The sequence below is a fragment of the Durio zibethinus genome, chromosome 22 (genome assembly GCF_047325235.1).
Source record: "Durio zibethinus cultivar Kanyao isolate XHJ-2024 chromosome 22, ASM4732523v1, whole genome shotgun sequence".
In the NCBI taxonomy this organism is placed as follows: domain Eukaryota; kingdom Viridiplantae; phylum Streptophyta; class Magnoliopsida; order Malvales; family Malvaceae; genus Durio; species Durio zibethinus.
The window spans coordinates 19,147,637-19,161,158 of NC_143183.1; the positions used below are offsets into that span (position 1 = coordinate 19,147,637).

The 13,522-nt window shown below is 34.0% G+C and overlaps 2 protein-coding genes across 4 annotated transcripts; one reads left to right on the forward strand and one right to left on the reverse strand.

The window, feature by feature from the left end:
• Window positions 1-560: 560 nt before the first annotated feature.
• On the forward strand, window positions 561-5,299 carry LOC111306740 (protein NRT1/ PTR FAMILY 5.2-like). Of its 2 annotated transcripts, XM_022904591.2 has the most exons (4): window positions 561-770; window positions 1,673-1,890; window positions 3,446-4,011; window positions 4,120-5,299. In XM_022904591.2, exons 1-4 carry the CDS (start codon window positions 656-658, stop codon window positions 4,997-4,999), a joined length of 1,779 nt encoding a protein of 592 aa, XP_022760326.1. In that variant the 5' UTR covers window positions 561-655; the 3' UTR covers window positions 5,000-5,299. The 2 variants fall into 2 exon arrangements, with proteins under 2 accessions (XP_022760326.1, XP_089607850.1); XM_089751724.1 differs by lacking the exon at window positions 1,673-1,890 and having other exon boundaries at window positions 4,120-5,244.
• On the reverse strand, window positions 5,276-9,489 carry LOC111306739 (protein unc-13 homolog). Of its 2 annotated transcripts, XM_022904590.2 has the most exons (5): window positions 8,596-9,489; window positions 7,516-8,400; window positions 6,964-7,419; window positions 6,683-6,869; window positions 5,276-6,544 (listed from the first exon to the last, which is right to left on the reverse strand). In XM_022904590.2, the coding sequence occupies exons 1-5, from the start codon at window positions 9,265-9,267 to the stop codon at window positions 5,574-5,576; spliced, it is 3,171 nt and encodes a 1,056-aa protein (XP_022760325.2). In that variant the 5' UTR covers window positions 9,268-9,489; the 3' UTR covers window positions 5,276-5,573. The 2 variants fall into 2 exon arrangements, with proteins under 2 accessions (XP_022760325.2, XP_089607848.1); XM_089751722.1 differs by having other exon boundaries at window positions 5,462-6,869; window positions 8,596-9,407.
• Window positions 9,490-13,522: the final 4,033 nt, after the last annotated feature.

Below are 13,522 nucleotides of genomic sequence, written 5' to 3' on the forward strand. Positions count from 1 at the left end.
ACTTAAAAGAGAAAAATGGGGCTTATTTGTCTTGTAATGACAACTTGCACGGACTAGGGTTTTTTCATGAGATCATGTAACAATCATTTCTAGTTTTTCGCTAAGATGTAAGTAAACTTGAGCATATCCTGTCATGCCCGAGCGGATTGGGCTTTACTCGAATTGAGTTTAATTTTAAGTAAAAATTCGATTTGAAATATTGAATTGTTAACAAAAAAAATAATTTTTAATAATTAATATATTTAATATTTAATATTTTAATATTTTTTAAAGAAATTAGCATCGAAACATTTTTCTCTACCCTGACGCTCGATTAATGGGTTAAAATCTCTCTCTCTTGTTTCAAATTAAAAAAAGAAAAAAGTCATGTTTACATTTAAGTCGAGATTGGTTGAAAAAGTACGTTTTCACAAATATTAATTGAATCTCACATGATTGTGTAAGAAATGTTTTTGTTTTCAATGGGAATTGGATGTAAAAAATGATGGCAAAGGGGTAAATTAACTTGAACAGAGACAGGATCTTCAGCTTGTCTATAAAAGGAATGGATAGATGCAAACTCCTCTTTGCAGGTGTCAGTGTAAAGTTGTTCCAAAGAAAACATAAAAAAAAAGAAAAAAAAAAATACTAAAGGGTTGGTTTTGACCTTAATATTATGGCTGTTGAAGAAGGGATAGACGATTACACTCAAGATGGCACTGTGGATCTCAAAGGAAACCCAGTCCGTAGATCCAAGAGCGGTGGATGGACTGCTTGCTCCTTTGTCGTCGGTAATTAATATATTTCACTGACATTGATTCCGATTGGTTGATTCTTTTTTTGTCGTTTGCTTTTTGTTTTTCTCTTATGTTTTGCCTCGCCCTCTTCACCTCTCTCTAGGAGCACACTGAGTCTTAACTGTTGTTATGGGACCAAATCCCTTTGCTCTTTGTCACCATTTCCCTGTATTAACTTTTACGACGCTTTTCCTTACTAATCCTGGAATGACTATAGAAAGCATTAGGACTCTGTTTTTTTTTTTTTTTTTCACATTTTATGCAATTCTGGTATTCTTGGTTTGAACATTGAAAAAGAAGCATTGATTTGGCTCAACTGCCAAATAATGAAGACAGAAGCTTCCCACAGGCTACAACCTCCACTTAATTTGCATTCCTCTTGAAGCTATTATTGGTTTGGTTTCAGCTTTCCTTTTCCACCAATATTTGACAAAGATGTAAATCCTTCTTACATGACCCTATCTTCCCATCTTAAAGTCCTCCACCAGCTTCTGTACTGCTTTCTTCTCTCTTCTCCAGACCCTAAGTGCAAGAATCATTCCTGCTGCCATGTCCTTGAATTTTTTAAACACGATAATGAGATCAGCCCCATTAATATTTTTCTTTCTTATAAAAATAATGCAAATTCAAAAGTCACTTTTTAAAATAATACTGTAAAATAAACCATATTAGGCAGGAAAGCACCATCTCTCTTCTCCAGTAGTTAAAACCAATGCTCCTATTCAATTATTAGAGACAAGTTCCAAAGTTAAAGATATTTTTTCCCATTATTTCATGGACCCATGCACATGAACCTTCAAACAAGCAGCCATATCAATCAACACATGATCATCATCAGCTGCTAAATTCTCCGGCCGCAGCTTAATTAGAAAACTTTGCTTTTAACATTGGTGCAGTGTATGAAGTCTTTGAACGCATGGCCTACTACGGTATATCTTCCAATCTTGTCCTGTATTTGACGAGGAAGCTTCATCAAGGCACTGTCAAGTCGGCCAACAATGTTACCAATTGGGTTGGCACCATTTGGATGACCCCAATCTTGGGTGCCTATGTTGCTGATGCACACCTTGGTCGCTATTGGACCTTTGTCATTGCGTCTTTAATTTATATCTCGGTATGTTTACAAAAATCTTTACGTATGCATTATGCATGCATACATACATAAATGTGTTACATAAATATGCATGAAGTAGTTGAAAACAATCCACACGGTTTAGTCCAATTGGTAAGGGAAAAAAAAATTTTTTTGGCCAACTACCTAGGATCCTATTTTTGTAGAGTAAGAGTAAAAATCTTGATTATTGCCCAAGATGTGCAATAATGTACTTTTAAGATAATCAGAAAAAAAAAATTAGATCCGAAACAAAATATGAAAATATTTTTTACCATCTTAAAAATAAAAGTAATTGGAAACACATAAATTTCGAATTTTAATGATTGTAATTTTTCACTAGCCTATATTCATATCTATTTATTCAGTCCAAGTTTTGAATTTAAGAATTATAAAAGTTAAGTTTAAAGTTTACATCCCAAGGTTTGAATATATATACTTTCTATTCAACCAAACACTCAAATATAACAATTTTAATTACTACAAAATTAGTAAAACCAAAAGCATTATTTTAGAGTAGGATGATTAAGCCAATTAAAAAATTAATTGGTTACTAATGTATTATATATGAAAAGAAGCTCAATAATTTATAATTATTTTTTAAAAAATTACATTTAATAAATTAAAATTTTAAATTTTAATAACTATAATTTTTTTTTTACATATCTTCGTATTAAAACCTATTTTATAAAAATAATAATAATAATAAAGCTGTCGTGACGTTAACTGACTATAGTCAAATTACGAAAAATAATTCGCATTCAAACATGGGTAGAATGCGAAACTTTGACTGAATTTTTTTCTTTGTTTTAATTATAAGGCAATATAGAATATGATTATTTATATGTTGTATGTGGGTTGGAAAGTTTTGACAAATTTGTCAGGTGGACCACGGATATCTACGTCACAACTTGAACGTTGTCCCGACTAGAAGTCAAGAAAGTTTTGTCTACTTTTCCAAACAACATTTCTTGTAGGTATCTGAGTCAACTCGGTTTATCAACTTACTTTGGAGAGGGATAAAAGTAAAGGCCAACTAGGCTTTTTATATGTGTTTGCTTATTGTTATGTATGCATAAAGGTTTGTTGAGTGTGGACCATTAAAATTTCTATGCCCGAGGCAATAGATAAGCCTAGTTGCAAATTAAAATTAAGATTTTTTTTTTTTTAATTTGGTTGGTCACCTAAATGTGTTAAGGAATGAGGTTTGAAATTAAGATTAACAATGATAGTGGAATCGATTTCTAAGTTGAAGATCTGGATAGTTCAAAAGATAAAAAAAATTAATTATGATTTAAGTAAAGACTAAATTAGGATTTGGGTAAAATTTAATCTTTTCGAACTGTAATTCTATTTTTTATAAAAAAATTTGAAATAACATATACCAAATTCTTTGCATGGAAAAAAAAATCAATTTGACCTTTTAGTATTTTGCAATGAGAATGTAAAGAATTGTGTTTAATTATGGCCATCAAATTTGTGATTTTTAAGGTGCATGTAGTTTTTGATTAATTATGGTCTTTGCAATGGTCGAACTTAACCCAATTGTTGATCACAGGGAATGTCATTGCTAACATTATCAGTGTCACTACATGGACTAAAGCCACCACCCTGTCACCAAGCCAATGTAGATGATTGCAAGAAGGCATCAACATTACAGTTAGCAGTATTTTTTGGTGCACTTTATACTTTAGCTGTAGGAACCGGCGGCACCAAGCCAAACATTTCGACGATCGGTGCCGATCAATTCGATGATTTTCATCCCAAGGAGAAGGCTCATAAGCTATCCTTCTTCAATTGGTGGATGTTCAGCATCTTCTTTGGGACACTCTTTGCCAACACAGTTCTTGTTTATATTCAGGACAATGTTGGTTGGACATTAGGCTATGGGCTGCCCACACTTGGGCTGGTGATTTCAGTTCTGATTTTCCTGGCAGGCACGCCCTTCTATAGGCACAGGGTGCCCGCAGGGAGTCCTTTCACAAGGATGGCTATGGTCATAGTAGCTGCCATAAGGAAATGGAAGGTGCCTCTTCCTACTGACCCCAAAGAACTTTATGAATTTGACCCGGAAGAGTATGGCAGGAAAGGAAAGTTTCGGATTGATTCAACACCATCCCTGAGGTTAGCGTCAATTATTGTTTGAATTAGGTACATATAGGAATCTGAAATTTTCTGTTATTTTGATTTGTGGTCTTCTGATCATATGTTCAACTTTGTGCCAAAATGCAGGTTCCTTAATAAGGCTGCTGTTAAAACAGGCTCCCCGGATCCATGGATGCAATGCTCGGTAACCCAAGTAGAAGAAACTAAACAGATGTTAAGAATGATCCCAATATTGATTGCCACTTTTGTGCCAAGCACCATGATTGCTCAAATCAGTACCTTGTTTGTAAAACAAGGCACCACCCTTGATAGACACATGGGTAGCTTCGAGATCCCTCCAGCAAGTTTAGCTGGATTTGTGACCATTTCTATGCTTATTTGTGTTGTCCTCTATGATCGCATCCTCGTCCCAATTGTGAAAAAGTGGAGTAAAAATCCTAGAGGCATCACTCTCCTTCAAAGGATGGGAATTGGTCTTGTTATCCACATCATAATCATGATAATTGCTTCTGTAATTGAGAGGCACAGACTCAATGTGGCCAGGGAACATGGCTTAGTTGAAAATGGAGGGCAACTTCCGCTAACCATATTCATTTTACTTCCCCAATTTGTGCTTATGGGCACAGCTGATGCATTTTTAGAGGTGGCTAAGATTGAGTTCTTCTATGATCAGGCACCGGAAAGCATGAAGAGTCTTGGTACTTCATATTCAACTACGAGTCTGGGAATTGGGAATTTTCTTAGCAGCTTCCTTCTTTCAACAGTTTCTCATATCACTAGAAAGCATGGTCATCAAGGATGGATCTTGAATAACCTAAACAAATCTCATCTTGACTACTATTATGCATTTTTTGCTATACTCAACTTCTTGAACTTCATTTTCTTCTTGTTAGTAATCAAGTTTTATGTCTACAAGGCTGAAGTTTCAGATTCAATGCATGTACTTACAGAAGAACTGAAGGCGGTAAGATTAAAGGCATCGAATCAAGAAGAATCAAGGGAATAGGTTGATGGAACATGTTGAATAATATCTGTTGTCCATTGGAATGTCAGAGTTGAAATTCAACTTGTGAAAATTGAAACAAGCTGTCATTCAGGTTTTTGACAGAGTACTCTTCCTGGCCTGGTCTATTGATGGTGCATCATCAACCGTGGTGGTTTTGGTACTAATTCAATACAATGTTCTTGAATTTGCTTGACCCCAGTTTGGCTGTAATTACTAGAAAGAATACAATGTTTAACTTCTTGAAATGTCTGTAACAAAAGAAAAAGAAAAAAAAATGCTATCCTTAATATTTCATTTTTACTCTGATGAACCCCTCATGATCCTTAAACAAGTAAAATGCCTAATGTTATAAAGAATTAGAAGGCAATAAAAGAATATTGTACATTTGCTCGCTCTACCCCCGAAAAGATGTTGATATAACATTTTAAGTTAACCAAATTCGATACAATGAGCTCCCTTTGAGATTTTCTTCAAATTTGAATACGGTTACATCAATGAAAATCGATGCTATAATACACCCAGATGACAAAACCTTAGCTTTAAATATCCAATATATACAATGTACTATTTCAATTCATTTCCTCTTTGCCAATTGAAATGACTTCTTTAAGAACTGATTCGCTGCTCGGTCATTCCTATGGCACAAGATCCTTAGTATTGTGTTTGGATCTGCTCTATTCCACCTTCCTGTAGTTGGTGGCATAGGTAGTTTTTGCCCTGCGCCAATGAAACCTATTCCGCTAGTTTCACAAGTGACAATGCTGAAATCTTCTGTTAGTTGTTCAGTGGATTGACCCATCAATGATATCACACCTTCCACTGTCTCAGCCTCTCTCTCGACTACATCCTCAGATATCAAGCCTTCCCCACAAGTACAAAATACCCTCTTCAAGCTGTCAAAATCTTCCTCAATCATCTCGTGATCAGACCGATGAAAGATCCTGGAAGGTCCGCCGGCTAGCAAAACCATAAGAAAGGCTTCAAAAGATGCTTTCATAACTTCTTTCATTGCTAATGCTTGAGCCCGGTCTGTGAGTATTGCAGTAAGAAGTGTGAGATTCTGCTTCAGAATTCTGATTGCAGGTCTAATTCTTGTATTGGCTACATCACCAACGTAGAGACTCTCATAAAAAACAGAATTCGAGTCAAGGAAAATTAAGCGGTAAGCTGCAACTTCTGATACATGATCACAGGCTGATTGAATGGATCCAATGGCGTGTTCAAAGTAGGAAGATGAAGCACCATGGTGCTTGCGGCTGCCGCTGAAACGGTTCCGTGTTGAGACTCTTGGTGAGATGGTGAGAGTTTTATCAAGAGAATGGAGGTGAGAGATTAAATAGTGCAATGTATTAAGACGGACGTAGAGGCGTTGTGTTCCACGGCTTGTTGATGGGCGAGGAAGGTGACCATCGGTAGTCGTAATTTGATGCATTGCTTCTACTCCAACACTGCAAGGACTAGCCTTTCTCCAGAGTTTGAAGAACTTTGAATCTCGGTTGCATCTGGTTAGAGGAGGAAGTGTAGGGAGATAACTCCGCTTTGACCCTAAAAACAATGTAACCAAAAATGAGAAACGTATCCTGCCTATAATGCAATCGATTTGCTGCCAAGGATGATTTAAATTGTTCCATGGAAATGAGCAAGCTGAAAATGGTGTATGAAACACAATGAGATGATTCTCACCACATGATGCTACGAAGGTAATGTATTCTTGGAAGAGCTGCTCTAAACCTTCAGCTAGATCAAGAATCAAATCATCGGTAATTCCAATGGGAATTTCAAAGAAATCATTCACCGTTTCCATGGCCGATTTCATTAGCTCCTCAGATGACTGTGCATATGGCTCAGATTTGGACTTGGGGTTCCAGGTCTGCAACAAAAATTGCAACCAATTAGTAAGCTCAATTATAGATTATTTCTTTTTTCACTTATGAACTTCACAAAAAAAAGGGAAATTGACTGACTTCAGTTTCTTTTGCTCTACAAAGCAGTTCTTTCCCTTTCTTTAGTCTTTCATCTATCCATTGTCTCAAGAGCCTCAATATAATTGAATCAACTTCATATGGCGTCATTTCTCTGACAATTCCTTTGCCTCCATCTTCACACTCTTCAGAATCTTCAACCACCATTTGAACCAAAACCTTTTCTAGTTTTGCAGCTCTTTGTAGTACCCCAACTATCTCACTGTTCAGCACACTTGTACCAGCTAAATATTGCTTTAACACTGCTCCATAGCATTGGTGCAGCGTCACAGCCGCAACTCCAGCTGCAATCGGATGCCACCTCTTCAATATGGGACTAAATAACCCCCTCTCTCTCGCAGCCAAATCCTCAGTTTCCTTAGCCAATTGAAGTATAGCTATACTAGGTTCTTCTCTTTCCTCTGTATTTGCTTTTTTGACATTTTCATTTTCTATTATCTATAGCAATCAACGAAGAAGTAATAATTAAATAAAAATTATACCAAGATAGGAGCATTTTGGTAATAAAGAGTTGCCTATATGTATATTACTCACCTTTGCAAATGCATTTTTCACAGAAGATCGAATGTAATGATCTACGCGATCATTGGTTGAATCCACGAGCATTGTGTCCCCTTTCTTGCTCCCTTCCCCTTCCATGATCGTAACATCTTCACCTAAAATCTTTGTTGAAGATAATGCCAAGGGCAAAAGATTTTCGATTCCACCAATATTTCCTCTGTTGAAATATTCATGGTAGTGAAGCAACCTCTTCTCTGCCCAACTTTGCATTGAAACTATCATGGAAGACAATAGTTTCACATACGTTGCCTCTCTATCCGGCTTTCTAGCATCATTTGCCACCTCTGTCAACATAGTATATGCAGCACAAAGAAGATCAGGCTCCATCTGATTAGTCGCAACATATTGCTGGAAAAGCACCCAAGTGAAACAGGCATTGTGAATTGGCCTATTGATCCCCAATGTAGACCATGTCTTTTTCATCAGTTCTAGCAACTCATCAACCTCGTCAAGGACTAATGTCTCATCCCTAATATCAAAAATGGCCTGAAGGAGAGAAGTGTAGATGTGAATGTTGAGAGGGAATCCGTCAGCCCAATGGCACACATCAGTAGGAGTACCATTGGTACTTCGCCAAGATAAAGAAACAACACTGTTGCACAATGTTCTCATCATGTCAGAGTTCTTCCCAGTGTCTATAGGCTTGGAATCGGCAGCTCGGATTATCTCACGTAGACGCATAAGGAAAGAATTCGATTTGTCTAGAGGGAATGATGGATGGAGGAGAAGGCCTGCTTCCAGGATTTTGAGCTGACGCTTTTGCCAAAGATGGTACTCGTGCAAGTCATTGAATTCGGATGGTTTTAGGTGCCGGAGAAGCTCAAGCGGAAGGATGATAGTCTCTGATCTCCTACCCATCTGTTGAAACCAGTATGGATTTAGCAACAAAGAATTGATTAGTGCCTACTTATTACTTTTCACATCAATTCAAATCACGAAGACATGAATTAAAATTTTTCGTAAACTTTAAGATTCTAAAGCAATTAATTGAAATATATAACACATAGAAATGACATGTATCAATGTAGTAGATAGTAATATTGATGTATGTACTTGGCCAACAAGGGTTCTCATGAGAGTCTTCCTAAGCCTATTGTCACTCTGTTCTGTCACCCTCATTTGCTGCCTCATAATCTCCGCCGACGTTAAAGGCCGCCTAGGCCTCGACGCCGGCAACGTAGAAAACCCCATTCCAGCTCCAGGGCTAGAAGCAGAAACAGAACCACCAAATCCATGAGAAACAGGCGATGATGGCGTGGACCCTCCACCACCACCGCTGCTAAAACCTACAGACGACGTTGACATCCTCCTGGAAGGTGATCTTTTCAACATCTTCAACCCCAAGGCCCTTTTAACCCTACTCGTAGGGCTCATCACCACCCCATAATTCGCCCGCCCGCTCGGTGACCCTGGCCCGTGTGGTGATCCAGACGCTGTTCCTCCATCCCCATTTCCATGATGATCATGTGAAGAGTAAAACGTTAAAGCATTTCGACCTCCAAAACCTGGTGATGAACGGCAAGCTGTGAAGAATATTTCGTAGGCTGCTTCACGGATATCATCACGGTCAACACCTTCAAGCTTACCAAAAGGCCATGCAAGGTCCATGGTAGTCTCATTAGAGGTGGAGGCAATGGTGGTGTTGGTGGTGGTGTTGGTGGTGGTGGAGGTGGTGAGGCCATGGAGGGGAGCGGAGAAGAACTCCCGGCAGGATTGGTGGACCATGGCTGGGGAGGGGGAACTCAGTAACCGGCGGTGAAAGGGAGAGTATCCGGCGGGACAGAGAACGGATGGTAAAAGGATGGCATTTCTTTTTATAAAGAGAGAGAAAAAAAACAGAGAATTTGTTGGTTAAGAATGACAGCATTTTTGTGTTAAGGAAAGAGAAAGAGAAAAAACAGCATTTCTTGTTTAATGGATTTGCCAACGTTGTACTGCCACGAAAACGAGGAAAGATAGGCTGGTAGTCGCTCTTAAAGATAGCAAATTCATACTTGCAAAACCAAAAATTCTATTTCAGGGTATGATTGTTTCTCTTATTTTTCATATTAAGGTTGTGGCAAAATATTTTTCATTTTAGTACGCGTAAGATTGTGGCAAAATAAATTTCTAATATGACCAAACTTGATTTGATAAAAAAATTTAAAAAATTAAACTTTAAATTAAAAATAATCTAAATTCAAATAAATCAAATAAAAAATTATTTGAATTTGAAAAAAACACAATTTGAATAAAAAAATATGAACTTGAATCGAATTCAAAAAATTTGTCATAAAAATAACATATCTTATAAAATTTAAAAAACAATTTAATTAGTCTAAAATTGAACCAACTCGAATTCAAATTTTGTAGGCGAAATGATTTAAATTCGTAAAAGATCGAACTTTAAACAGTCACAATTAAAAAATACTCAAAATCCAATTTATACATAGATTATAAGTTTTATTAAATATGAATGATAAACTCTCAAAATCCAATCCAATATATCTTAAAATATAAATAATAAAATTAAATATATCTTATCCCATTATTTTAAAAAAAGAATTGAATAATATTATTATATAATTGCTCATCTTTATATTATATTATATTATATTTTATATATATATATAGAGTAAGGATCTATTTATACTAAAATAAGTCTTATATTTTTTTTTAACCTTAAATCAAAATTACATTCATGACACTCAGCGTCAAAAAATTATATAATACTTATTCTAATATAAGTAAATCCTTATTTATATATATAAAGAGCAGGGATCCATTTATACAAGTGTAATTCTTACACTTTTTTTATCTTATTAAAATTATGTAAATATTCCTTTTTATCCGAAAATTTTTTCGATATTAAATGGATTTTGAATTTTTATAATGGGATGAAAATTTGTAATTGGGCTTTAATCGTAAAATTGAATTATAGGCCTAAGATCAAAAGATCAAAATTGTATTATTATTATTATTTTTTTTTGTGTCAAGTAGAAAAAAAACTCAAAAAAGGAAAGATTAGTGTAGATGAAATCTATGAAAATCAAAAGCCAAGATTCAAGATCTGAAAACAATCAATTCAATTTAATTTTGGAAATACTTGGGCATCAAAGTTGTTTGATAAAGGAAAGATCTCAGAAAAAAATCTTAAAAATTTTGCTAAGGTTATGTGGGTTTGGGGTTTTCCAAATTGAAGTGGGATTTAATCTTTATATAAAGACATTAGGTTATGTTTGATAAATAAGATTATGATATGATAAGATGATATGATATGATATTATGAATATGATTAAATTAAATAATATCATCATATTTTGTGTTTAATATATACAAAGATTAGGATATGATAATTTATTTATTTGTCAAAATTATCGTTGCTCAAAATTTATACAATTTAAATTATTTGATGTAATTTTTAAAGATATAATTGGACATGTATGTTTAATCTCATGGATAAAAAAATAATCATCTCTATTTGAGTATAATTGAATAATCATATGCCAAAAGAATATTAATACTCCTTACAATCATTATCTCTCTCTTTAAATACAAATCAAACATGATATAAGATGATTATCTTCCTATCCTATCAATAATTTTATATATAAAACTTGATCGTAATGTTCAATCAGAACAATCAACAATCAAGCAATTAGGGCAAAGAATTACACAATAGGTAGTAATAAGAACACACAAAAATTTTGAGTTTCAATTATGGGTTCTGGATTCTTGAGACTTTTTGTTGCTTCTGAAAATTGTTTTGATCTTTGAGTTTTTTAGTTTCTGTTGTTTTTAGTTTAATTTTTTCTAATTTTTTTTTTAAATTTTTCTACAAGTTTCACGGTAATTAGTTTCTGAGTTATTTGAATTTTTTTGTGGATGTTGAATTTATTTGTCGACAACTAGATTCCAAAAGTCACAGGATTTTGAGTTTTTTTTGCCAAATTCTAGGAATTGTTGAATTTTTTGTTTGAGGTTTTAGAAAGAAGTTAAAGGAATATGAGCTTAGAGAGAGAAAAGAAAAAGGAAATCTTAAAATTTTAATTTTTTTTTTATAGGGAAAGTGTACAACATGGTTTTGCAACCCCAAGATCCAAGCTTTAACCTGCATGTGACCCGTCCATCAACCTGTTACCGATCCAACACAATCATAGGTTTTATTTTTATTCTTATTGTAATTGAATTAAAAATGATGAGAAAAAAAAAGAAAATTTGGTATGAGTTTTATTATGATAATTAGTTGCATGATTTTATTATGATACTTTTGTATGATTTATTATGATATTTTTGCATGATTTATTATTATGTTTTATTATGCTTCTATATGATACTTTTGCATGATTATTTGCATGAATTTTATTTATTTTCATGATTTTTTGCATATTTTTACCTATTTTAATTATGATATTAGTGCATGATTTTTATATGATATATTTGATAGTATTTTTGTATGAAATTATACTATAAATAAATAAAAAAAATTAAAATTTAATTTTTTATAAAATATTTAATGAATTCGATAATAAAATTTTTTCAAGTGAATAATGAGTTTATCTAGAGGTAGCAAAATGAATGGCCGGCCCGTGGAACAACACAACCCAACCTATTATGAGTTGTGCTAGCACGATTCATTTTACTATGATAATCATGCCGAGCTAGGCTTAGCCCTCTTAGTGGTGTCGTGTTGGGTTTAGTATTTCAAGCCTCATAGGTTGGCACAGCACGAGCCCATGATTGGCCAAGGGTTAGCTCACAATACAAGCCCAACACAACATAATCCATGAATCGGCACCACACGACCCATATTTTACAAACAAATATATAAGATTAATTAATTTTTTAAAAAGATCAACTCATTTTCTAAAAAAATACTTTTTTTTTGTTATGAAAAAATAAAATGATGGATCCACATTTAAAAAGACTGATTAATTTTTTAAAAAAACTTATAGAGATCAATTGTTTCATTATAATAGATGGATCTCTGTTTTGCTTTTTTTTTTTTTTGCATTTAAAAATTTTTAAAATTTAGCCTAATAATCATAGGATAGGGTCACTCTATTATGTTTAAAATCAATCACCTTATCTTCTAACGTTTAAAAAAAAAAATTTTACAACTTTAAACGGCTAATTTTTTAAAAAAAACTTCTCTCATTTAATTCAAACCAACGGCTGCAAAACTTTACTGTCTGTATAAAGGGTTCTCCCAACACCATGTTACCATATCTACATTTAGAAACATCAATTACAAGAGCCATCTTCACGCATTCAGTGTTTAAAAGCTTAAAGTCTCCCTTGCTCCATTCAAGTGTTAGATTTTCTATCCTTTCTCCTTTAGTCATCCAAGTTATTTATTTATGTTCTTATTTTTTATATATAAATCTTGTGCTTTAATTTCTTATATAACTACTTAAATTATTTTTTACATTGAATTTTATTTGTTTATTTCTTTATATTGAATTTTGTATTTGTTTAAATATAATTTACTAATGGCAACGTCACCTCATAATACTCCTGGTAATTTTTCTTTGAACAGAACCATGGAATCAAAACACGAAAGTAGTAATGTACCTTTAGATCAAAATTTGCGACCAATTTCTCTCGATGATACACCCTCCAGCCATTTTTAATGGGAAAATATTGTTAGGAATAATGACTCAAATCTCATAAGAGATTTATTTGGGATTTGTTTGAGATTTGTCAGATATTACTTGATGGACAAGAAGACTTGTAAAAGAAGAATTTTAAGAGAAATAAGATTCTTAATAGATAAGTTTGACTTGCAAGAAAAGAATTCTAAAAGGAAACGAATTCTTAATAGGCAAGTTTGACTTATATGAGAAGAATTCTAAGAGAATAGGGATTCTTAATGGGCAAATTTGTATCGTTATAAATAGGTGAAGTCTCTACAAGATTAGGTAAGAGAAAAAGATATAAGAGTGTTATAGGGTTTTGTGGGATAGACATCCAATAGGAGTATTGGAGCTCTACGTCTTAT

What these genes read in the sequence shown, in the direction of transcription:
- LOC111306739 (XM_089751722.1), bottom strand. Translation starts at nt 9,267, where the DNA reads ATGGTCCACCAATCCTGCCGGGAGTTCTTCTCCGCTCCCCTCCATGGC. An exon ending in TGAGAACCCTTGTTGGCCAA is followed by an intron (nt 8,401 to 8,595) that starts GTACATACATCA and finishes TGGTTTCAACAG; the next exon opens with ATGGGTAGGAGATCAGAGAC. An exon ending in GTAGAGCAAAAGAAACTGAA is followed by an intron (nt 6,870 to 6,963) that starts GTCAGTCAATTT and finishes TTTTTGTTGCAG; the next exon opens with ACCTGGAACCCCAAGTCCAA.
- LOC111306740 (XM_022904591.2), top strand. Translation starts at nt 656, where the DNA reads ATGGCTGTTGAAGAAGGGATAGACGATTACACTCAAGATGGCACTGTG. An exon ending in CGTCTTTAATTTATATCTCG is followed by an intron (nt 1,891 to 3,445) that starts GTATGTTTACAA and finishes TGTTGATCACAG; the next exon opens with GGAATGTCATTGCTAACATT. An exon ending in GATTCAACACCATCCCTGAG is followed by an intron (nt 4,012 to 4,119) that starts GTTAGCGTCAAT and finishes GCCAAAATGCAG; the next exon opens with GTTCCTTAATAAGGCTGCTG.